The 25889-nt window shown below is 30.6% G+C and overlaps 1 protein-coding gene across 2 annotated transcripts in view; it reads right to left on the bottom strand.

Annotated features, from left to right (window-relative positions):
• Positions 1-13207: 13207 nt before the first annotated feature.
• Positions 13208-25889, bottom strand: part of LOC144547112 (dihydroflavonol 4-reductase-like) — an 80378-nt gene continuing 67696 nt past the window's right edge. The window contains exons 2-7 of one of the 2 annotated variants that reach the window (XM_078295721.1): positions 18158-18296; positions 15191-15360; positions 14662-14856; positions 14207-14366; positions 13940-14132; positions 13208-13687 (exon numbers count right to left, since the gene is read on the bottom strand). In XM_078295721.1, the coding sequence (XP_078151847.1) occupies positions 13474-13687; positions 13940-14132; positions 14207-14366; positions 14662-14856; positions 15191-15360; positions 18158-18284 (1059 nt within the window). In that variant the 5' untranslated portion in view covers positions 18285-18296 and the 3' untranslated portion in view covers positions 13208-13473. Of the gene's footprint in view, positions 13688-13939; positions 14133-14206; positions 14367-14661; positions 14857-15190; positions 15361-18157; positions 18356-25889 lie in introns of those variants that run through there. The other variant, XM_078295720.1, reaches the window with a different exon arrangement.

The following is a 25889-nucleotide window of genomic DNA, read 5'->3' as shown; positions in this document are numbered from 1 at the left end:
AAATGTGGGATATGCGAGTCGAACACTTGACCTCATGATTGCTCTTAAGCCATGAAACCACTACACCACCATTCCTTTTATGTCTTATAAGGAAAAACATTATTATTGTTCAAGGCCTTTTATGATATTAAATAATAACATTGAAAGCACCACAAATGACAAATCCACCTAAAACACCCTAACAAAGAGAACTTAGACAAGACACCAGAATTCAATTACTGCTGTAAATATATATAGTAATAATTTAATTTTCTGGATGCAATAGAGGTTCAGACTGAAACGGATGTTGGTTTGATAGACCCATTACGGCTTTTCTCCTTTGTTTCTCTTTGGTTCTTAAAGGTATCAGTTTCATCTCACGGCATCTTGGGATAGCTTGATCAAACATCTCCTCCATGGTGTAGTTGAACTTGAATCCCATGTCTAGAAGCTTTTTCGAAGAAAATGGACCACCGGCAGAACCTCTTCTATCCCCTTAAATCTGCATCTATAGTTTACATGGTAAGTGCGACTAACTTTCTTTTGTAAGAAGTTTTTCCTTTGAAAAACTGAGGCCAAGAAATAAAAATGAGTGTTGAACTGTTCAATAAAATAAATAAACTTCATTTTCTCTTTATTTCATAGTATAATCATTAAAAATAGCTGTGTTAATAGTAAAAAGTAAAAAAAAATCTTTTTTATATCTTTTTTTTTATTTCATAGTTTTCGATACAAAGTACATCTGTAAAACAATTCACTACATTATAGTATTAATTTTTTTTTTCCTCAAATTCTGATATTGTGTTTTTGTTTTGGCTCCTGTTATGGCTGTGAAAGTCTGGTGCTTCAATGAAATTAATGCAATCTGCTTTATGCAAATTTGTAATAGTTATTTACTTACCCGGTATGAGATATTTGACTTGTTGAAATGATGTTTGAAGATTAAGCACCAATAAATGTCATACCCTTCAAAAGAAAAAGAAGTACAAGATGCCATACATACTCAGCCAGTGATTTTGACCCGTCGGCAGAATTCAATGTTACTCCATACACCAGCTTGCTTTGTTCTACTGTGTTTACGGTACCAGCAGAGGATGTAAACACCACACGCTTGACCGTACCGGCTTCCTTAAATGACTTCAAAATTCCCATCATTCCTTCTATTGTTGAATTTTTTTAAAAACCATAATTAAGAAAATCATTTTTAGAGAACTAGCCTGATTGTTTTTTTTTTTTGAAAAACCACAAAGATCGAATGCTCCATTCGGTCTCCACTTTTTGCTTTTCTCGAGACCGAATGGAGCATTAGGTCTCACCAGCTTTTTCAGTTTTTCACGATCTCGGCCACAGAAGATCCGAATAATTCCTTTTTATGTATATATAATATGTTGAGATGGGCTATGGTGCATTGCAATGCATAGGCCATGGTGTGCATTGGACCATAAATCACCGATTCAAAGTCCAAATGACCGATCCAAACCGTTCATCTTGTTCTCCATATTAATATGTGCTTGGAGACCAAATTTTATATTTTTTGGAATTTTTTTACTATTTATTAAGCCACTTTGAAAATCGCTGATCCAACGGTGACTGTTTGGAACAGTAAAATCAGAAGCCACCGTTGGATCATCGATTTTCAAAGTGGCTTAATAAATAATAAAAAAATTCCAAAAAATATAAAATTTGGTCTCCAAGTACATATTAATATGGAGAATAAGATGAACGGTTTGGATCGGTCATTTGAACTTTGAATCGGTGATTTATGGTCCAATGCACACCATGGCCTATGCATTGCAATGCACCATAGCCCATCTCATAATATGTTTTATGTATATGTATAATATATGTATAATATAATATAATATAATATAATATATGTATATGTATATATATGTATAATATATGTATATATATGTATAATATATGTATATATATGTATAATATATGTATATATATGTATAATATATGTATATGTATATATAGAGTATGGCTAATGCGCTTCCTTTAGTATATCAACAATATGCTTTTGGCCTTTAATATTTATCAAATCGGCTTCAAATGACAAATCTAAACCGTTCAAATCAATGTCCTTAACAAGAGCTTCGTTTCCATATAAAAATTTTATGTTTCAAATTTATTTACTATCAAGTCAAGCGATCAAAATATGAAGGATTTTGTGCATATTTTAATGCACTATTTTGCTCATTTTTTGACCACTTGACTTGATAGTAAATAAATTCGAAACATAAATTTTTTTATATGGAAACAAAGCTCTCGTTAAGAAGATTGGTTTGAATGGTTCAGATTTTTCATTTGAACCCGATTCGATTGATTTTAGAGGCCGGAAGCATATTGTTGATATACTAGTGGAAGCGCGTTAGCCGTACTCTGTATATATAATATAATATATGTATATATAATATGTATATGTATATATATATGTATATAATACATATCTATATATAATATATGTATAATATATGTATATGTATATCAAATTTGACATTTGCTGGTAAATCAACAAGTCTGGACTGATACAGGGATCAAACTGCAAAAGTGATTACACGAGCATGTAGAGCATTAAAAAATACACATAATTGATACAAATTTCAATTTATTTGGACTTTTCTACAGTTAGTTATGAATTTTCAAAGTTCAACTTTCGAAAAAACTTTAAACAGTCATAACTTTGGCTAGGAAAGTCGGATTTGCGCATATGACCACTTTTCGAAACGGGGGGGGGACGAGACGGATCCGAATAACCCCCGAGGCATTCAAAGCATCAGAATTGCAAAAAAACGTCGTTTAGTGCCTCAAAAATTCAATTTAAGTTTTAACGATCGGTATTTTATTTATAAACGTTGTTGTGATTTTTTTTTATAAACTCATTTTTTTATAATATATGTCTATATAATATAATGTTTATATATGTATATATAATATAATACATGTATATATATGTATAAGTATATTTATATTAAAAAATAAAAATAAAAACATCAAGACCGAATCCTCCATTCGGTCTGGAGAAAAGCATCACTACATCGTAGGCTGCACGGGGGTGTAGGCCGCATGGGAAAAGTGTAAAAATAGGTGAGACCTAATGCTCCATTCAGTTTGAAGAAAAGTAAAAAGTGGAGACCGAATGGAGCATTCGGTCTTTGTGGTTTTTCAAAAAAAAAAACAATTATACTGGTTCCCTAAAAATGATTTTCTTAATTATGGTTTATAAAAAAAATTCTTGGTTTTTATCACTTCATTCTGCATAGAGACAATATAATTCTTTTTTTAAGAAAGAGTGGAATTCCTTCTATTGAATGCATAAAAGCTCGCGTGAATTGGTTCAAAATCGATGTCATGGTCAACTCTATTCTAGTCAATGTTATGGATAATTTTAGCATAAAGTAATGTAAAATGAGGAGGGCTTACCAAGTTACCCTGCTTTCATGTCTAACTATATCCCACATTATTATATCTGATTTTGAAGTCTAAATATACGATTCTAAGAAATTAAATTTGTTTAGAGGTTAAATTTTATATTTTTTAAAACTATTTTATTATTTTTTAAGATAGATACAAAATTACTATTTTTTCAGAAAATTTTGAACCATCTAATAATAGTGATTTTGTACCTATCTTAAAAAATAATGAATTTTTTTAAATAATATAAAATTAGCCTCCAAGTACAATTTAATATGGATATCATGTTGAGCGGTTCGGATCATTTATTTGTACCTTGAAATTAGAGATAATTATGTGGGATATGATTGAAGCATGAAAGTAATGAGATATTTGAGTCCTCCTCACATAAATATCTCACAGTAATAAAAATATATATCTCATGCGAGCTCATCATTCATTTTTCCAAAATTCAACTTGCTTACATTTGAGATTAATTACCAAACTTTTATTTAATCAAAATTGCACCGTTGTGATCTTCATTTGAGTTCAAATTACAACCTTACAAAATTTCAAATTTACACATGAATTATATAATATATTTTTTTAATTATTAGTTACTAAACTTGTACGTAGTCATAATAAATAATATGACATGTAATTCACATTTTCAAATACAAGTCATTTACTGATTTACATATGAAAATTTCATATTCTAAAAAACTGATATAACCACAAAAATATTTTAAAAACTTTTAGTTTAACATACTACTTTGAAATAAATTTTAAATTCAAATGCTTCTAATTTTGCGTCTTTATGTTGATTGTGTTTTATATAGTATCCGATTAGCTAATGATTTAAACCTGATAAGCTATTTGGATCTCTGCACTAGCTAACCAAAATGCAATAGTCATAGAATGAATGTTACATACTGCAATGCTATGTACAGATGCTTGATGGACTGGTAATCTGGTATGGATACATTTGAGTATTTTATTCAGAGCACACAACGGTGTTTGGTAAATATTCAAGTGAGGGTATCATGAGTTTATCAGGAACTAGCAACTTTTATTTATTACTATGTTTTTTCTTCTTTTTTTTCGTTTATGTTATTGTTAATTTTACGCATCAAAATTTACGCCGGAGTCTTTGGATTGAAAATCATGTTAGAAATGTACTAACAGGTTCTTATTGGGCAAGGTCCAAATTTCTGCTCTCATCTGATATGATCAGATCAGGATAATAATTTCTAAAGAGGCTCAACGAATTGGTGCAAGTGAACAGGCTCAAGTGAACTGGTGCAATATGTTATAAATATGTAATAGCAGCTCAGTTTTTGGTTAGCAATTCTGTTCATTTCATTTCAGAAAACGAGAGAGACAAAGAGAGTAAAGAAGGGGCTGTCAGTTCAGTACTAGCATACCAAATTACATTAGTTTGTCAACCGGTTTGTGTGGATACTAATAGAGACGCAACTGCTTCTGCTGATGCGTATATCTGACACGTAAAAGAAGAAGAAAAGGACAACTGCTGGAACAACTAGACGAAGATTTCTGCTATGCGTCTAGTAGTAAACTCTATATTAATCTTGAAATTAGTTTTATACATGAATTCTGATTTTCAGATAGTGAACAAACTGATGAACTGAATCAAATTGTTGCACTTTAAGCTAGCCGAAATCCCTACAAATCCATAGAGGTGGCGGCATGAAGAACACCGGTGCATCCCTTTATGGCCTCATCAAAGCTCTCAGGCTCACTGAGATCAGCTTTCCATAGCGATAATCGCTCACTAGACACGGGCAGATCAAGCAACGGCTTCGTTCTCTTCAGATTTGCTGCTAAAAGGAGTTGTCAAGTCAGTTAATAATCATCCTTGTTATCAATTTATTTATCATCAGATTGTACAGTTTTTTTGTTTTGGATTTAAATTTTCTAAGGGGTAATTATTTCATGGTAGAAAATCATCAAAAGGAATTTTTTATATTACAGTATGAGCAGGGACAATGGACTAGTGGAATATATGCATCATTATTTGTTTTATGTATTTTATTGGTGAAAATGTCTTGAGTTAAATAGATCATCTTATTAAATGTAGAGGAAGCCCACCCACCCAAGATGAACATGTGATCTGAATAAAATTTCCTGAAATTTCTAACGGCTACGCATGGGGACCATCCAGCAACTTTTTTTGTTTGTTTGTTTGTTTGAGAAAACAGTCAGCAATTCATGTTATGCTGATGGAAGTAGTGGTTTGCTAAAATCTGGGCGGGTCAAATTCGGTCCAGTCCGTCCGTGTCCATTATCCGATCGGACCGTGTCTGTGTCCGTGCCCGGGTATGCACGGGTACACATGTACGGGTTTGAAACGGGCCGGTCACGAAATTTAGAGATCAAACCCGTGCATACCCGGATCGAGCTATACCCGTGCCCGCCCGGACCGGTCTGCGTACCCGTGAACCCGGGTAAACCCGCAAACCCGGCCGAGTTTACCTGTGATACCCGTGCCCTTTGTATCCTTACCTGTGCCAGTACCTGTTGTACCCGTGACCTTTTTTTTTAGATTTTTTTTTTAAATTCAAATTTCATTTCCATTTCCCTCTAAAGTTGAATGTTGAACATAATTTCATTCTCATTTCCCTGCAAATTTCATTCCCGTTTTTTTATTAATAAGAAAAATAAATATTAACCGTGATAATTTAAAATTTTCAATCAAACTAAAACTTTACTAATTAAACTAATGAATGTTTAGAAAATATATTATCAATTTAAAATGTAAACTAAAAATTTCGAGATATAAATAAATTATGAAACTATATAATTAGAATGAGAATTTGAAAATAAAATAAAATGACTCGTGTAAAGAAATAAATCAATAGATTTGTACTTAGCCGAATAAATATATAAATTTTCGCACGAATAATTTTTTTTATATAAGTTACAAATTTATTTATTTAGGAATTATAAAGATAAAGATGTGACTTGATAATTTTATGTATATATGAGGAGGGATCAAGTTACAATAAGTTACCACAACCATTTTCTACATTTTCAAAGTCCAAATTGTTGATCCAAACCATTAGATGTGATATCTACAATAAAATGTCTCCAGGCACATTTTATTGTAGAGATCACATCTAATGGTTTGGATTGACGATTTGGACTTTGAAAAATATAGAAAATGGTTGTGGTAACTTGTAACTCAAAAATTGTTGTAACTTGATCCCTCCTCTGTATAGAGTTTGGCTAGTATAACATCAGTGTCATTTCAACCTATATAATACCAACTCTAAAACCTATCGAATCGACTTCAAACGGTGAATCCAAATCGTTCAAACCAATCTACTTCATTAGTTGTGCGTTTCCATGCAAAATTTATAACTTTTCGAATTTATTTAGTATTAAGTCAAGCGGTCAAATATGTGAGTTTTTAAGTTAATTTTAATACATTCATTTTTTCAATATTTTTACCGCTTGATCTGATACTAAAATAACTAAAAAATATAAAAAATTTATATGTAAACGTATCACTCATAATGTAAATTGGTTTGAACGGTTTGGATTAATCATTCGAAGTCGATTTGATAGGTTTTAGAGTTGGTGTCATATAGGCTAAAATAACACTGATATTATATTAGCCAAACTCCTCTGTATATATATATATATATATATACTATTTGATATTGAACTATTCATATTTTAAAAGTCGAATGTGAATAAAATAGTAACTTGGTGTACTACTAAGTTTTAATATGTAGATAATATTTAGTGATTAGATTGACATTTGATAATTTTTTTTTAATAATCATTAGCATTCATCTTATATGTAAATGACTATATGTATATATAATATAATATATGTATATGTATATATGTAATATGTATATATAATATATGTATATGTATACTCATGTATATATGTATATGTATCAAATTTGACCTCTGCTGGTAAATCAGCAAGTATGGACTGATACATGGACCAAACTACAAAAATAATTATACCAGCATGTAGAGCATTAAAAAAATACATAAAATTGATACAAATTTCAATTTATTTGGATTTTTCTACAGTTAGTTATGAATTTTCAAAGTTCAGCTTTTGAAAAAAAAATTAAACTGCCATAACTTTGGTTAGAAAAGTCGAATTTGTGCGTATGACCACTTTTTGGAAAGGGGGGGACAGATTCGAATATCACCCCGGGGATTTCCTTTGAGCATCTAAATCATCAGAATTTAAAAAAAATATCGTTTAGTGTCTCAAAAATTCAGTTTAAGTTTTCGTTCAACGGTAGACGTACAACGGTCGGGATTTTGTTTAGTATAATTTAGGTTTTTGTAGTGTAATTATTAATTGTAGAATTTTTTAGTTTGCATACAAAGTAATTTAACTTTTTGTATAATTATATTATATTATATAATTGTAAAAAAAACCTAAATTATATATAATTATTTGTAATTATATTATGAGGTGGGCTACGGTGAGTTGCGAAGTAAAGCGACTATTTTACTTCACGCTCATAGTTTGCGATTTTAAAGTTCAAAATGTCAATATGAACCGTTCATCTTGTTCTTGTTATTCTTAATGCACCTCTAATTGAACAAAAACTGAAAATAAATTGCAATTGAAAGTAAAAGAGATGAGTTTAGAGAAATTGACACGCGGAATGATAACGGAGTTCGGCAAAACAATGGCCTACGTCTCCGGGGCGTCGCAACCTCTTTCTAGGTGCGCCTTTCTATTACCCAATATGAAAGGATTACAATTGTGAACCGTGAGCCCTTACAAAACGGGAAGTCACGGCCAACGAAAGATGAGCGCCGGCGAGCCCTTACAAACAAGGGAAGTCACACGAGCAACTCGAGGTTTGAGCCGGCGAGCCCTTACAACCAAGGAAAGTCACACGAGCTACTCAAGAACAAGAGAAACACTCAATAGATCACTCTAACCTAATCTAGATCAAGATTAGTGAAGTAGGTTTGAGGTTGCTTGAGAGATTTTGAAGTTTTAAGCTCTCACAACAATGGAGTAGGCTAAGCTCTCAGAAAATCGCTTTTGAAATGATTAGGGTCGGCTGAGGTCCTTTTGAAAGTAATCCCTTCAATCTATTTATAGTGTCAGCTCAAAAATGAGCTGTTTGACATAAAACGTTACAACGTTTTATTCAAATGCGATTTTAGGGTTTTAATTCTCTGACAGCTTAGCAAAACGTTATAACGTTTTCAAAACGTTTGTGTAACGTTTTTGTGAAGCTTTCGGACTTTTTGAAGTCTCACAAAACGTTACCAACGTTTAGAAAACGTTACAACGTTTAAATTTGAAATTTCAATCTTTGGTACAGCTGTACTTAAAATTCTGACATCTATAAAACGTTACAACGTTTGTAAAACGTTACAACGTTTGTAAAACGTTACAACGTTTGTAAAACGTTACAACGTTTGTAAAACGTTACAACGTTGTAATTTGTTTCTTCTTTTGATCAGTTTGCTGTTTCTGACCAATATAAAACGTTATAACGTTTTGAAAACGTTACCAACATTTTATCCCATTTTAATCAACCTCACACATACTTTACCAAGTTTCTGATTTTACAATTTGTATTCTTGATAAAAGTCTTCGTGATTTCTTCAGTCCAAGCATATTATACTGCAGTTCTTACTCTTCTTGGACCTACATATTCTCAAAATAGAAGAAATCGTAAAATTCAATAATTGTATGTTTTTGCAAATTAGTCAAATAGACGTAAAAGATTATTGTACGAACAACAGTTCTCCATATTGAAATGTGCTTGGAGACCAAATTTTATATTTTTTTGGAATTTTTTTACTATTTATTAAGTAATTTTGAAAGTCGTCGATCTGATGGTCCCGAAAATTTTACAATTTTTACTGTTCACAGCAAAACATCAATTTTAAAAAATGCTTAATAAATAGTAAAAAAATTCCAAAAAATATAAAATTTGGTCTCCAAGCACATTTTAATATGGATTAAATATCTAACGGTTCGAATCGGTCGTTTGGACTTTCAAAATAAAAATATGGCGTGAAGTAGAAATGTGTTTTACTTCGCAACTCACCGTAGCCCATCTCATTATATTATATATACATATAATATGAGTACGGCTAACGCGCTTCCTCTAGCATATGGGCCGAAATGCTTCCGGTAGAAATTTGAAATTTCAAAATCCAAAAAGTCAATCTGAACCGTTCATCTCCTTCTCCATATTAATATCTGCTTGGAGACCAAATTTTACATTTTTCTGAAATTTTTTACTATTTATTAAGCCACTTTGAAAATCGCTGATCCAATGGTTTTACTGTTTTGTTAAGCCACCGTTGGATCAGCGATTTTCAAAGTGGCTTAATAAATAGTAAAAAATTTCAGAAAAATGTAAAATTTGGTCTCCAAGTAGATATTAATATGGAGAAGGAGATGAACGGTTTAGATCGACTTTTTGGATTTTGAAATTTCAAATTTCCACTGGAAGCATTTCGGCCCATATGCTAGAGGAAGCGTGTTAGCCATACTCCATATAATATATACATATACATATATTAATTAAATTTATGCAATAATTAATGTTATAGCGTATTTATTGCTTACATTACTCACATCTTCTATACATGAACATAAAACATACTCTTGTTTGGTGAGTTAATGAAGAAGCACGAGAATATATCATCTGTTGATCGATCAAAACTGTTTATATTAAATAGCACTACATTTACTGTCTTGTATACAAGTTTGATCAAATTTTATTTTTATTTACCCATCCATCTAGTTGATTGAAAATTGAAGTATCGTATAGTCATAAACACTTCATGTTGGATCTAAGCACCTACATAATAAAACTTCCGAACTTTTATGTTGGTTACGTTCAATGTTCTTCCTTGATCATTTTAAAATAGATTTGGAAAGATTTTATTGCAGACCGACCATTGATTTCCTGCATGAAAATGAACGGTTCGAAAATGTTTTAATCTATTGTTTTAAAATAATTCATAATTATTTTTAAAGTAATTAATTTAAGAAATTTTTTATTTATATTTTATTGTTTTAAAGTAATTGATTTAAGCAACATTGTTTTAAAATAATTAGTAATTTTGATTTATATTTTATTATAACAAAAATTATTGAGTTCAAATATACAACCATGTCAAATGAATTTTAGTTTAAATGAATTTTGTTTTATAATTTATTGGTTTACAAAAAAAAAAAAAAGAAGAAGAAGAATTTTGATATTTCTTCTGGCCGGAACAGAGGCCGAAACAGAAAAAAAAATTACAAAAAAAACCCGTCTATCCGTGAACCCGAACTGGCCTACCCGTGAACCCGGACCGCCCTGCTCCCGAACCCGAGACAGGCATGGGTTTGAAATGGGCAGGGCAAGGGTTTTTTAAATTAAATCCCTGATGCCCGGCCCGTTGTACCCGTGCCCGTTCCACCCGTCGCCCGCCACGGGTTTTGCCTGGTGCGGCCCGCTTGCAAATCACTAAATGGAAGTATATAGAAATAAATAAGAAGATAAAATAAATATTTTGTACTTGTTGTTTAATTCTGCTGAACACCGGTTTCTAAGCGTTGATTAAGAATATCTCATTTAGCACCCTTTTGCCCGGATCTTAATCATCTGCCCGAACCTTAAGGCACATCTACCTTTTTCTTTAGCTTCCTTAACTTTCATTGACAGATTAAGACAACCGAACATCAGTTCTTTAGCGCTCCTTAAACTCTTTTAATGCTTCACTGTTAATCTTTTGTTGTCGAACGATCCAACATCCTCATCATTTGAAAGATGGAGAATATAAAATAAACAATATACTCCAGCTTGTAAGAATGGAGGGAAACTGGAGAGGAAACCGTCCACATTTCAGATTTTTTTTTTTCTTTTCCTTTTTCCCTTCACCAAATTAGACAAGAAAATCATTTATTTTTGGAAAATGGATACGTCCATTGACTAAAACTGGAGAATAATTTATTTGTTAAATATGTTTCGAATCAGTAATATCTCTCCTTTTAAATGCACTCAGTTTGTAGACAGACGACACTTGGATGAAGGATGATTGGATCGAAAACAAATCAAACGCAGATCGGAGCAGAGAATCAAATAATAAAAAAAAGAGGGATCGAAAACAAATCAAATTAAAAAAAAAAAAAAAAAATTCTAGTGTACCCATACAAACTTTCAAAAAGTCAATTTTGAATTTTCCCATATAAATATCATAATATCTAATACCCTCATTAAAACTCAAGTTTCTTTCTTCTATCCCCTTCTCTTTATTTAACTTTTTATTTAATTATTTTAAAAATAAAATTAACAAATATACCCTCCTCTCTCTCCTCTCTACTTTTGTTTATTTTAGAATAATTTGTCCAGATAGAGATAATTTAGGCTCTAAATACAAAAAAAGTTGGTTGATATTTAGCGGTCTTCTCTAGTTGTATATAATGCATCGGATGGTTCCAAAAAGAGGTTATGAATTGTCCACTTTGAATCAGAAAGTTTATATCATATATAATCCCTCGAATTAATCCGTATTACTCTAAGGAGCTAATAGTTTGAATGAACTGAGCGAACAACTACGCCACTTGCTTTCTTGAAGTAAATTACAAACAAAATTACAAAGCACTTTTTTGGTGCGGAGGAAAGAGCAACTAGCCAATTAATTAATAACCTTCCCATCCCAATTAGTGAAAGCAGCAGCATACATATTTATTTGATATCGGTCAAATGAAAATGGAAAAATTCTCATGTGGCAGACAGTATTTTTTTTCTTTGAGTTCTTTTTACTACAAGAACTATCAGATTTGAAATAGGTACTTGTGTATACTGTGGAGGAGACGAAGAGAGGAGGGTATAATTGTCAAATTTATTTTTGAAACAATTGAATAAAAAGTTAAATAAAGATAAGGGGATAGAAAAAGAAAGTTAAGTTTGGATGGAGATATTAGATATTATGGTGTTGAGAAATTGACTATTTTGAAAGTTTGTATGAGTACACTAGAAATTTTATCAAAAAAATAAATATAATATGACTAAGATATACTAATATGTATATTACAGTATGTAATATACATATTAGTATATCTTAGTCATTTTATATTATTTATTTTTTACAGATGAATCAGTGCTATAGATTTATATATCTAGTTTTAAATTTAAACTGTCGATTTGAATCACTAAATATAATTTTTACAAGAAAATATATTTAAAGAGTAAATTAGATAATTTTTAAAACTTAGTTACAATGTTTATAGGTAGAAAACTATTGTTTTTGGATGGTTACTTTTTTTTTTCAAATCAAGTGTTTTCCAATAATAAAAAAGTTATAAAAAAATGTAAATTTTGGTTTTTAAGTATATTTTTACATGAAAATAATGTTCAATAATTCACATTGATTGGACTTTCAAACATGAAAATATGAATTTATAGCGCGGACTGTTGTGTAATATTGTATATTACCATAGCCTTACGCATAAAATATATTATCATTAATTTTGAAAGGACCAAGACTTAGAAACAGAGTCTGATACATCATATTGAATATTGACAATTAATATTTGGTCAAGGAATCCATCCCACTTAGTGAAAATTTAAAATAAAAAATAATTGTTGCTCAACATTTAAATATAGAGTTATTAACCCAAATTAGCTAGCTAGCTCATGGTATATCATTTTTCCTTTGATAATCAGAATAATTTCTTCCCGTTCATATCTAAATGTCTTTGTATGCACTGCATGATTAATTCGAATTACCAGCATCCAATTTTCATTTAAGATCTTATTTGTAAAATAAATCGATCCTAATTAAAGATACAATTAAACAGGGGTTAATTAATTAGAATCGCCACCATTCGACTTTCATTCAACAGAGCAATTTAAACTAACCCTCGACATTTAGGCCACTTGCATGCAGCTGGTGGCTTATTTAATAAACAGTTAAATACGAAAACTACTCGTAAATACACAGGCAACCAACAAACAGTACAGCACTACAAATCCACCTAAAACAACCCAACAAAAACTTCTTACACAAGGCATTAGAATTCAATTATTGTAATAAATATAGTAACAATTTTTTGGATGGAATAGAGCTTCAGACTGAGATGGATGTTGGTTCGATAGACCCATTACGGCTTTGCTCCTTGGCTTCCTCTTTGGTACTTAGAGGTATCAGTTTCATCTCACGGCATTTCTGGATAGCTTGATCAAACATCTCCTCCATAGTGTATTTGAAATTGAATCCCATGTCTAGAAGCTTTCTTGAAGAAAATTGGATGGTCGGCAGATCCTCTTCATTCCACTTGAACCTAAAATTGTAGTTTACATGGTTAATGCTACTAAATTTTCTTTTATTAGAAGTTTTTCCTTTGAAAAACTGAGGCAAAAGAAATAAAAATAAGTGTCGAACTGTTAAATCAAAAGAAATTGTTGGTGCCCGAAACTGGATATGGTGATTATGAACTTCAATTAGTGGGAATTGAAAAATCAATTGAACAATTGATCAACCATGTAAGGGACATTAATTGAAACCATGCGAGGGATATCTAAAGAGCACTAACTTTTGCGGTATGTCGTATTCAGGGTAACCATTCTGGAGCATCCTTGCGAGGTCATAAATGGTGGTATCATGCGAAGAACAAATGTACCGTCCCTTAGCCTCCGGGTTCTCAAATAGGAAAATGTGGGATTCACATAGATCATCCAAGTGAACAAATTGAATATTCTTCAAGATCGTGTAGTGCGATTCAGTTCCTAACATAAAAACATTTTCTTAGCACATACAAAAAAAATTATAATGAGGCAGTAATTTCAAGTGCAGTAAGTACCTGTGATGAGAGCTAGTGAAGTGATCAAGCTAGGAGGCATGCCTGTCGACAAAAAGGGGCCCACAACCAGTGTCGGGATTATAGTAATTAGGTCTATTCCATTCTCTTCTGCATACTTCCATGCTGCCTGTTCGGCCAGAGTTTTCGATACAAAGTACATCTGTATAACAATTCATTAATTACATTACTGTGTTTGAATTTTTCTCAAATTCTGATATATATATTTTTTTTGTTTTAGCTCCAGTTACGTTTCTTAAAGTCTGGTGTTTAAATGAAATTAATTAATGCAACCTGCTATATGTATATATGTAAATTAATAGTCTTCATTTACTTATCCAATATGAGATATTGACTTTGTTGAAATGATTGTTTGAAGATTAAGTGCCGATAAATGTATAAAATGAATTCCACTTGCTCAAACGAAAAAGAAAAAGAAAAAGTATGAAATGCCATACCCAGCCAGTCATTTTGACCCTTCGGCAGAAGTCAATGTCACTCCAGCATGTCTCGTCATACACTGGCTTCATATGCTCTTCTACGTTTACGGTACCGGCTGAGGATGTGAACACCACACGCTTGACGGTACCGGCTTCCTTACATGACTTCAAAATTGCAACCATTCCTTCAATTGTTGGTTTTATCACTTCATTCTGCATAGAGACAAAATAAAAAAAATTATGTGAAAGTGGAATTAACAGTAGGTAACTCAAAATGCAAATTTCATCAAATGGAAGTTGCATACTGCAATGCTATGTACAACTGTACAAGTATAACAATTTAGATATTTGATGAATTAGTATGGATACACGTTGAGTATTTTTTTTCAGAGCACACAATGGTGTTTGTTGAAATATTCAGGTGATACAAATCATCATCAGTTTATCAGGAACAAGCAACTCTAATTTATTATATTACTACGGTTCTTTCTTCTTTTTCATTTATGTTATTGTTAATTTTACGAACAATAATAGGATCAAAATTTACCTCGGGGTCTTTGGATTCAAAATCCATAGGGGTGGCGACATGGAAAACACCTGTGCATCCCTTTATGACCTCATGAAAGCTTTCGGGCTCACTGAGATCAGCTTTCCATAGCGACAGTCGCTCACTAGACCCGGGCAGATCAAGCAACGGCTTCGTTCTATTCTGATTTACTGCCAAAAGGAGTAGTCAAGTTTAACAATTAATTATTGTAGTTAGCAAATTATTTATTATCACAGCTTTTCCATAAGTTTTGGATCTAACTTATCTAAGGGGTGATTACTTCATGGTAGAAAATAATCAAAAGGTTATTTTCTTTTTAATTACATTATATGCAGAGACAGTTGACTAGCGAAATGCATCATTTTGGGTATAATTTTGGTTTGTAGAATTAATTAGTTGCTTTATTTTATTTGCTTTATCTAACAATATATTTATATATTTTATCGGTGAAGATGTCTATAGGTTTGCCTCATGTTATTTTCTATTGACAGAGACGGAAGACTGAGATAAATAATCCGAGAAAACATGATCAGATCTGGATTTCCTGAATTTTCTGACGGCTACGCATGTGACCATCCGTCAATTTATACATGTTATACTGGAAGATAATAAATACAAGAAGAGGAGGATTCAAATGCCTCCATTTTTTGTCTCCACCATGCGTTCATTTTTAAAAAATTTAATAACTCAAAATTTTAAACTTAGAAGTCAAAATAAAACCATTAGATATGATATACATCATTTTATCTATGTATGTGTAAAAAATTATGACATTTCAATTTTGTTTTAGTTGTCATCAAGAGCTTTTAAAAAACGTACTAATGTGGATAATTTCTAGACGTTGATTTTTTAACTTATTAATTCACATAAAAGTAAAATTGAAATGTCATAATTTTTTTATGAGCACAAAGAGAAAATAATATAGTTTATATCTAACGGTTTTATTTTGACTTTTAATTAAGTTTAAAATTTTGAGCTAGTAAAGCTTTTAAAAATGGAGACATTTAAACCCTCCTCTAAATTAATTGAAATATGAAGAATGTAAAATTAACAATACATTAATTGACTTTTATTTTTTTAAATATTATTGATGGCAGGCTACAGTTTAAAAATGCTTGCGCGTGAGATAATATTAGTAAAATTCAAATCTGCTCGTCAATTTGTCAGGGAGACTGGAGAGGAACTAGTCCAAATATTTCGGATGCGTTTATCGCATTTTCCCTTGACCAAATTAGTCGAGAAAATTATTTTGACAAATGGATGCATCGGCGGACAGAGGGGAATAAAAATGAGAATAGAATTGTAAAATTTTTGAACTAATTTAAAAATTAACTTGAAAAAAAAAATTCTGAATTATTTTTCCACGTAAACAATAAATTCCGAATACGCCTTTACTGTATACAGGAGAAGAATCTATTAATTAAATATGGTTTTAATTTGAAATCGGTTTCCTGGTTTTAAATGCATGCGCTCAGATTTGGAGATGGGACACCAATCACGACAACTGTGCTCGGATTTTAAACAATTCTCACTCAGATCAGAGTAGATAAACAAACAAACAAATAAGTAAATTAATCATTAATTTTGAAAGATCCAAGACTTGGAACGCGAATCACGACAACTGTACTTGGAGTCTGATATGTACCTTAGTCCTTCAGGTAGAACATTGACAATTAATAACACAATTTTTTTATTTTTTGAGAAAATTAGTTATTTGCCACTTGAAAACCTTCAAATTTGAAAAATGTCATTCTAAAATTTAAAATTGTAATAATACCACTCTAAACTTCATTAATTTCTAATTTTGTCACTCCAAATAATTAATGACTAAAATACTCTCCATTCTTCTCCTGCCACAGCGAAAGGCCTATTTGACTCTAATGAGAACAAATGGCAGCTTGACATCAGTGCTACTGAAAGATTGAACCCCGGCGAAGAATAAATATTGACTTAGTGGCAGTGTCACAAGTTTCTGAGTGTTGATGTACAAGCAATTGAACACAGGAATAGAATAGCTAGGTTGTACCAATTGATTTCATAGCAGCCAGTCAGACAGATAGTGATGTGCATGGTTGACTTAAAATTACCTGATAATTTTTTTTGATGTGAAATTCTTCTTCATCCAAGAATAATTTCAAGGCCATTGATATACAGACAGGAAAGATTAACATCGTTCTGTTTTTTCCTAGTACAAAAATGGAACTCAACTTATACCAGGTCAAGATATGACAAGGAAAGATGGATCAAAGAGGATCACAGAAGCAAGCAAGGCTTAATATAGGCCTTTCGCCATGGCAGGAGAAGAAGAAGAGGAAAAGAAATGAGAGTATTTTAGTCATTAATTATTTGAAGTGACAAAATTAAAAATTAATGAAGTTTATAGTGGCATTATTACAATTTTAAATTTCGAGATAACATTTTTCAAATTTGAAGGTTTTGGAGTGGCAAATAACTAATTTTTTCTTTTTTTATATAATATGATTATAGGACAACTGTACTGAGATTCTGATATCCTCTGCATTAACTCAGTGAAGATCTAGTCTGCATAAATCTTAAAACAAATCGGATGATCAGAATTCATTAACTCAAAAGATTCCCTTTTGAGTTAATGCAGAGGATACGAGATCCTGAGACCTCATATATAAATCTGTTCAACTTGTTAACGCGTTTATACATGCGATTTTAAAGAGTCTAAAAAACATATAAGCGTGATAACAAATCAGCTTGGTTGAAGATTTATTTATTGTTTTCACTTTTTGAAATACTACTGTAGAAGTATTACCGCAACAGGAATAAATTTGTTATCACCATTTCAAATAAACAAAAGTAACAACAAGTGACACCCCAAAAGAAATCATTGTGCCAAATTACCCAAAATGTAACCTATATTTGAAGATATATATTGCTCTTAATCTTTTATATCATTAGTAGCTAGCTAGTAATAAAAACTAGGGTTTAAATGCTTACAAGGATCTCTAACAGTAGCTCTAACAGTGTATCCAGCCTGGAGAAGTTTCATCACAAGCCATGTACCGATAAAACCGGACGCTCCAGTTACAACCACTGTCCCCTTCATACCGCTCATTTCCTTCATCTCTCTCTCTCTCTGTTCTTTTTTTTTTTTTTTTGTTTCGTTTCTCTCGCGGTGTCTATCTTTCAAGCTTGGCTCACTATAGCAGTACTGGTCTTTCCCTTCAAATATATAGAGCATTCAAAAGAGGTGGTAGCTAACTGACATTCAGCGAGTGCGTAAAGCAATCCACAATTTTAAACTATTTGATTGGTTTAGAAGCAAATGAAGATGTTTTCTCTCCATTCATTTCAGTAATGGAGAAAACATTTCGATTATATTACCCCCTTTATTTTGAATTCAGATCCTCTCCAATACCATAATAGGGAATCTTTTAGAATTAGTGAATCTGGACTGTTATTTTCAACTGGCACAAATCTCAAAGCATCTGTTAACCTCAAACCATAAAGTAGGAGGAATCTTTTATGGTACCTGAGTGCCGACATTTTTATTTTTATCCAATTAAAAAAATAATTTAATAATAATAACCATGATCAAGAACATTTTTAAAACTACCCAAGCCGTTGAATTTTTCCACGGTCCCAATTTTTTTTTTTTATAAAACAGAATTTTTTATTTTTTGAATTGAAATATTAGAAATGTTGAATATATTTCTTTAAAAATAGATGAAATACAATATAATTTGATTTATTAGAAAGACTGTAACAAATAACCCGGAACAACATTTTTCAGGTCGAATTTTTCGCTGCTGTAGGAAAAATTAATATATTTCATTATGTGTTATTATAAAAAAATTAAAATGCTTGGATTCTGAGTTATTGATCCCGATTCAAAAGTCACTTCTAGGTAATACATAAAATATTGTCATCCTTCTAGTACATTTAATTTCTAAAAAGTTGTATCTATTTTGAGAATTCTTTTTGAATAACAATCATTAAATAACTTAAATTTTTTGTTTTTTTCAAAAATAGATACAACTTTTTAGAAATTAAATGTACTAGAAGGATGACAATATTTTATGTATTACCTAGAAATGACTTTTGAACCGGGATCAATAACTCAGAATCCAAGCATTTTTTTTTATAATAACCATTAATGAAATATATTAATTTTTTTACAGCCGCGAAAAATCCGACCTGAAAAATGTTGATCCGGGTTATTTGTTACAGTCTTTCTAATAAATCAAATTATATTGTATTTCATCTATTTTTAAAAAAATATATTCAACATTTATAATATTTCAATTCAAAAAAAAAATTATGTTTTGTAAAAAAAAAAAAAAGTTGGGACCGTGGAATTTTTCCACGGCTTGGGTAGTTTTAAAATTGTTCCTGGATCATGGTTATTATTATTAAATTATTTTTTTAATTGAGTAAAAATAAAAATGTCGGACCTGAGTGGATACTTTGCCCTTTTATTTCTACGACTGGTCCTTTGGATCCAACCTGAATACAAAAAATATAATATAATAAAATATAAACCACCTATTATCAGTTTATCACCTTTATTTCTATTATAGTTCATTTTCTATTTGTTTTCACAGTGCATGCAGTTATCAGGACTCATAAGTAGTAGGGATATGTCCATTTGTGTCGTAATTGGAGAGGATTAGAAGCACTGGATGCAAACGGATTGGTTTGTTTTTTTTTTTTATTAATTGTAGTATATGAGAATATGAGATAGAGACACACACTCAGATTGAGAAGGGCCTGGTGTTCTGAAATTTAGGTGAATAATGAGTTAGGTGGGGGCGTGTTACATACCTACATGTCTCAACTTCACTTTGAATTAATTGCTTACAAAAATGAAATGTCTGTTGTTTGGATCAAAACATAAAAATTAATTGGACATTTGTTATTTAGACTCAATTTAATTATAAATGTATAAATCTTATTTAAAAAATATAAATTGATCATGTCATATCATTTATATTTTGTACGTATGTATGTATGTATGTATAATTTTATTTCATTTTTATCTATATTGGTCAGACGATTCATATATATTCTCATATGCTATCTTCTTATTTAATAGATGTGTTTAATGTGTCTGAAGCTAAAATGCAACTACTTATTGCATTATGCATATGTCATTAGAAATGAAAAAAAAAAAAACTATTAATAGTATCTAGAATTTGTCAATGCAAGTTTTTTTATTTATACAAGTTGCTTATTTCAAAATTTGAACTGTTTCTCAAGATAAAATAAAAAATTTAAAACGTATTCTACGGAAATGAAAGCTAATAAGGTCATCATATTTTCAATCTCTTTATGGAACTTTAGATCTACATTGATTCATTTTCTTTTTACTATTTTTTTTAATGATTACTCTGTTATTAATTGTAAAAGAAATAAAATTGTAGCATATGAAATAGATTCATCTTTGACAAAATTCAAAAATAGATAATTTTTTTTTTAATATGATCAAACTTTGATTGATTTAAATATCTAGATCACATTGATGAGTGACTTGTGTTAAATGAAAAAAATAATAGTAATAATAGATGTAATTAGATAATAGCTGTAATTAGATAGTAGTTGTTATTTCCTATTCTAGATTTTCTTTTATCTATATATTTGTATATAATGGTTTATTGAAATATGTAGAAAATTTCACTTTCAATAACTTTAATAATATCAGAGCCCGGACTAAATCCTAGCTGTCGTTGTCTTGTAGCACCGCACTTTTCCGCTAGTATATGAGATAGAGACACACACTCAGATTGAGAAGGGCCTGGTGTTTTGAAATTTTGGTGAATAATGAGTTAGGTGGGGGGCGTGTTACATATCTACATGTCTCAACTTCACTTTGAATTAATTGCTTACAAAAATGAAATGTCTGTTGTTTGGATCAAAACATAAAACTTAAGGACAGTGATAACAATCCCCGCAGGTTTATCCCCGCATTTATCCCCGCAGATACTGCCAAAAAAAACATGGGGGGCCGCTCAATCATTAATGAGCGTTTAAAAAACTGCGGGTATTTAACTTGAAGCATTAAAGTATTTACCTTGAATTTGTCAGGTATTAAATCCTATGCAATGATCTCTATTTATGAAAGAATAAATCAATCCATTAATTGTCCCCGCACAAAATTTCCTTTTTTTTGAATCGTCCCCGCACAACTGGTGACCATTAAATATGGGGGGACTGCTCAATCATCAATGAGCGTTTAAAAAATTGTTAGTATTTAACTTGAAGCATCAAAGTATTTAACTTGAATTTATCAGGTATTAAACCCTATGCAATGATCTCTATTTATGAAAGAATAAATCAATCCATTAATTGTTGCCGCACAAAATTTCTTTTTTTTTTGAATCGTCCCCGCATAACTGGAGACCATTAAATAAACAATCCTCTCACCCAATGATAAATACTCTGAGACATAATGATAAATACTTTACATTATATGGATAAATACTTTATGTTACATGGATAAATACTTCTCAAGCATACTTGCAACTTTCAGTAAAACATCAATGATAAATACTCTCATGCATAATGATAAATACGTTATGTTACATGGATAAATACTTTGTATTGCATAGATAAATACTTCTCAGACATAATTGTAACTTACAGTAAAACATCAATGATAAATACTTTCAGACATAATGATAAATACTCTATGTTACATGGATAAAAACTATATGTTACAAGGGTAATTACTTCTCAGAAATAATGATAAATACTTTTTTGAACATCAATTAACAGATAAGCATTTATTAACAGTGATTGTTATTAGATAACAGTATAATTAATGCGCAGATTGTTTTTAAAGCAATAATTAACGCGAGAATTGTTATTAGAGGAATGCATAATTAATGCGGGGATGGGAGTGGGGGGGTTTCTTATAATTAGTGGGGGGATAAAAGGAAACTTTTAGGAAAATTAGTGGGGAGATATATGGCAGTTAAGGAAGAGAGAGAGTGCGGGGAAAATGGGGGGATGGGAGTGGGGGGTTTGTTATAATTATTCAAAACTTAATTGGACATTTGTTATTTAGACTCAATTTAACTATAAATGTATAAATCTTATTTAAAAAATATAAATTGATCATGTCATATCATTTATATTTTGTACGTATGTATGTATAATTTTATTTCATTTTTATCTATATTGGTCAGACTATTCATATATATTCTCATATGCTATCTTCTTATTTAATAGACGTGTTTAATGTGTCTGAAGCTAAAATGCAACTACTTATTGCATTATGCATATGTCATTAGAAATGAAAAAAAAAAAACTATTATTAGTATCTAGAATTTGTCAATGCAAGTTTATTTATTTATACAAGTTGCTTATTTCAAAATTTGAACTGTTTCTCAAAATAAAATTTTCTTTTTAAAACGTATTCTACGGAAATGAAAGCTAATAAGGTCATCATATTTTCAATCTCTTTATGGAACTTTAGATCTACATTGATTCATTTTATTTTTACTATTTTTTTTAATGATGACTCTGTTATTGTAAAAGAAATAAAATTGTAGCATATGAAATAGATTCATCTTTGAAAAATATTCAAAAATAGATGTTTTTTTTAAAATATGATCAAACTTTGATTGATTTAAATATCTAGATCACATTGATGAGTGACTTGGATAAACCGTTCAAATATAAAAAAATAAAAAAATAAGAATTGTATTTGTTTATATTTGAATCGTAATAAAGCAAATTTGGCAAAAATTCTAACAGAGTTATTGAAAAAGAGTTCAGACGGAATTATTGATTGCGTTGGAAATATTTTAATTCTTCAATCTTCCTTCTATTTTTTTTTTTTTTTTAAATTAGGCGGCACTTCCTTTGTGGTACAAATGATAATAGCTTCATTAATCCTGAAATAATGCTATTCTTGTTGATCAAAAAGTGAAAGAATAATGGATCACTCTTATCTTATATGATAATATAGTAACAACAATTAATTCTTAATTTGTTCTTTTCACTCAATCTCTCTATCAAACATAACAATTAATAAACTTTATTATGATGGCCAATGCTCACCAAAGAAAATTGTCAGATTTTGCTATAAAAGTAGGTTGCATGCATTAGGAGAAGTACCTTGTTGAAAGGAAAAACCTTCAAAACTGATCACTATATATATTGGGTGTTTTGTGTTTACATTGACAAAGACTTATCCGGTGGTTAAGCTCCTGTCAATTATTATTTTGTTTTGTAATTACAAAAGAGTTTTTAGCCTAACTTTTATGCTACTTAATTAATATGCATTTTAATTACTTTTATATTAGCAAAACAATATAATAGTGATAATAATTATCTTCTTTATGTTTCTGCTCGATCTCTCTGTACCACACATAATCTTGATAAATAAACTTCACCTTTAAATCTAAATAAATATACCATCGTTAAGTCCTTCTGTTGCTGATTCCAGTTGGCAAAATACACTTTTACTCTCACGAGTACTGTCCCATTCTTGTACTGTCCACAGCTAAGTTTTGAGTGACTTAATGGTACTTTGCAAAGCACAGATCCATGTGTACTATAAATTTATATTTCTATTTTTTTAAATCCAAATAGTTGATTAATTTGAACCGTTTAATATGATCTTTTATATGAAAATATACTAGGGGAACAAATTTTATATTTTTTTAGAATTTTTTTTACTATATGTATTTTTTAAGGTTGGTAGAAAATCACTAGTTTTAGATGTTCCAAAATTGTTAGATCATGTAATTTTCTACAGTTTTTAAAAAATATACGCAATTTCGTCTTGTGACCATACATTATCATATGGATATTATGTTGAGTGGTTCGAATTGATTGTTTGAGTTTTGAAAACAAAGATATAAATTCATAGTGCGTACATAGTGACCCACGCTTTGCAAAGTACCTACCATGTGTAGCCTCTCACTCTTAGGTCCTGTTCGGCTGCGTTACTGTCAACTGAATTTTTTTTTTCTCATGAGAACAATATTTTTCAGTTCAATTTCTGTGTCCATGCCCATTCTCAATTGGAGGCTGAACAAGGCCTTAAGTTCTTGTCAATTACTATTTTCTTTCATAATTACAGAAAAGCTTTTAATCGAATTAACTCTTATGGAATTTGTATGCATTTAATTTTATGTTAACATAATTTGTGTGATTAGTAATTGTCATTTATATATTGTCCAATTTCATCGTTATGGAAAAGTTTTTTTAACCAATCTCTGTTGTCAATTATGATATCCTTTACATGATTTTTCCATATGAGCAGAAATAATCTTTTTTATTATTGATGGAGAGACTTTTGCAGTTACGTTGCTGTCATTTATTCAATTTTTTTTGTTGTTGAAAGAATTTTCTATCTTAATTCTTCCGTCTTGACAAAATTTACCATTGCCATTGGAGTGGGGCAGTCCGATATATGATCGGAGCCATTTCGTCTGTATTAAAATTTGTGTGTACTTGATTCACACGATTTTGATGTAGATCAATTGACTATACCTGATCATTAGATTAAATTTGATTCGAATATTCATTCACTATTACGTATAGAGTTACACATGTTTACCTTAGAAAAGGGGATCCAAATCCGCTGTTATTATAGGGAGAATAGCAGCGTGGTGCTCTTCATTTTTGTGTCTATCTCTCTCTTGTAAAAAAGAGGAGAGAGAAAAGAGAGAGAAAGAAGAGAGACAGAGAGAAGAGCACGGATAGCAGCATATCTCATTCCTAGAAAAGATAACTTGTAACATAACCTGTGGGAAGAGAAAAAACCTCCCAAACTAGGTTCTCACTGTATATTGTGTGTTTAGTCTTACTCTTTACATCGACAAAAACATGTCACATGTCCAATGTTAAGTTGTTAACAGTGAACAGAGATACTCGGCCCCACTGTAGATTTTCTGTAATTGGCCCGACACTAGCTACAAAAAAATGAAACATAAAAAAAAATATATTCTTTGTAACGGCCTACATAAAAATGGAATTGGGCCTTGTGGTATTTTCATACTTCAAAATAATTAGGCCCAAAATTAAAAAGACAAATTTCTCGAATTCGTATCCTCTGCATTAACTCAAAAGGAAATCTTTTGAGTTAATGAATATTGACCATCCGATATGCTTTAAGATTCATGTAGATTAAATCCGCACTAATATTAAAGGGCCCCTATATCATAAGCAGGGGCCGGATTGACTCTGTTTAAAATCAGACGATTGAGATTTATTAACTCAAAAGATTCCTTTTTGAATTAATGCAGAGGATATGCATTCAAATTTCTAAGTACAATTACTTCAATCAAACTCAGCATTTTGAAATTTTATATGTAAAAAATGGATCCATAAAGGATTTTGCTTTAAGATTGTTGTATAATCAATATTTAACTTGAAGAACCATACCATTATGTGTCATAAATAATATTGTAGGAATTATGTTTATGCTTTAAAATTTGAAAAATTATGATTACAAACTTTAACTGATTTTTTTTTTTAATTTTGCAATATATATTTCTCTCCAGGAGTACAATTTTTTTCTCATCATTGAAACAACATCCAGCAAATAATTCTGATTAACTCGTCAATATTTAACAACTATTTATTTAAAAAAACCAACTGATACCTTTTGATTTGCAGCCGACATTTTTTTTTTTACCCCACTAAAAAATTATTTTAATAATAATAACCAAATTTTAGTAATAATTTTAAAAATACCCTACCCGTGGAATTTTTC

The sequence above is a fragment of the Carex rostrata genome, chromosome 30, assembly GCF_964058835.1.
Source record: "Carex rostrata chromosome 30, lpCarRost1.2, whole genome shotgun sequence".
Taxonomy (NCBI): domain Eukaryota; kingdom Viridiplantae; phylum Streptophyta; class Magnoliopsida; order Poales; family Cyperaceae; genus Carex; species Carex rostrata.
Note: the sequence above shows the minus strand (reverse complement) of the source record. Positions and strands in the feature narration are given on the sequence as shown.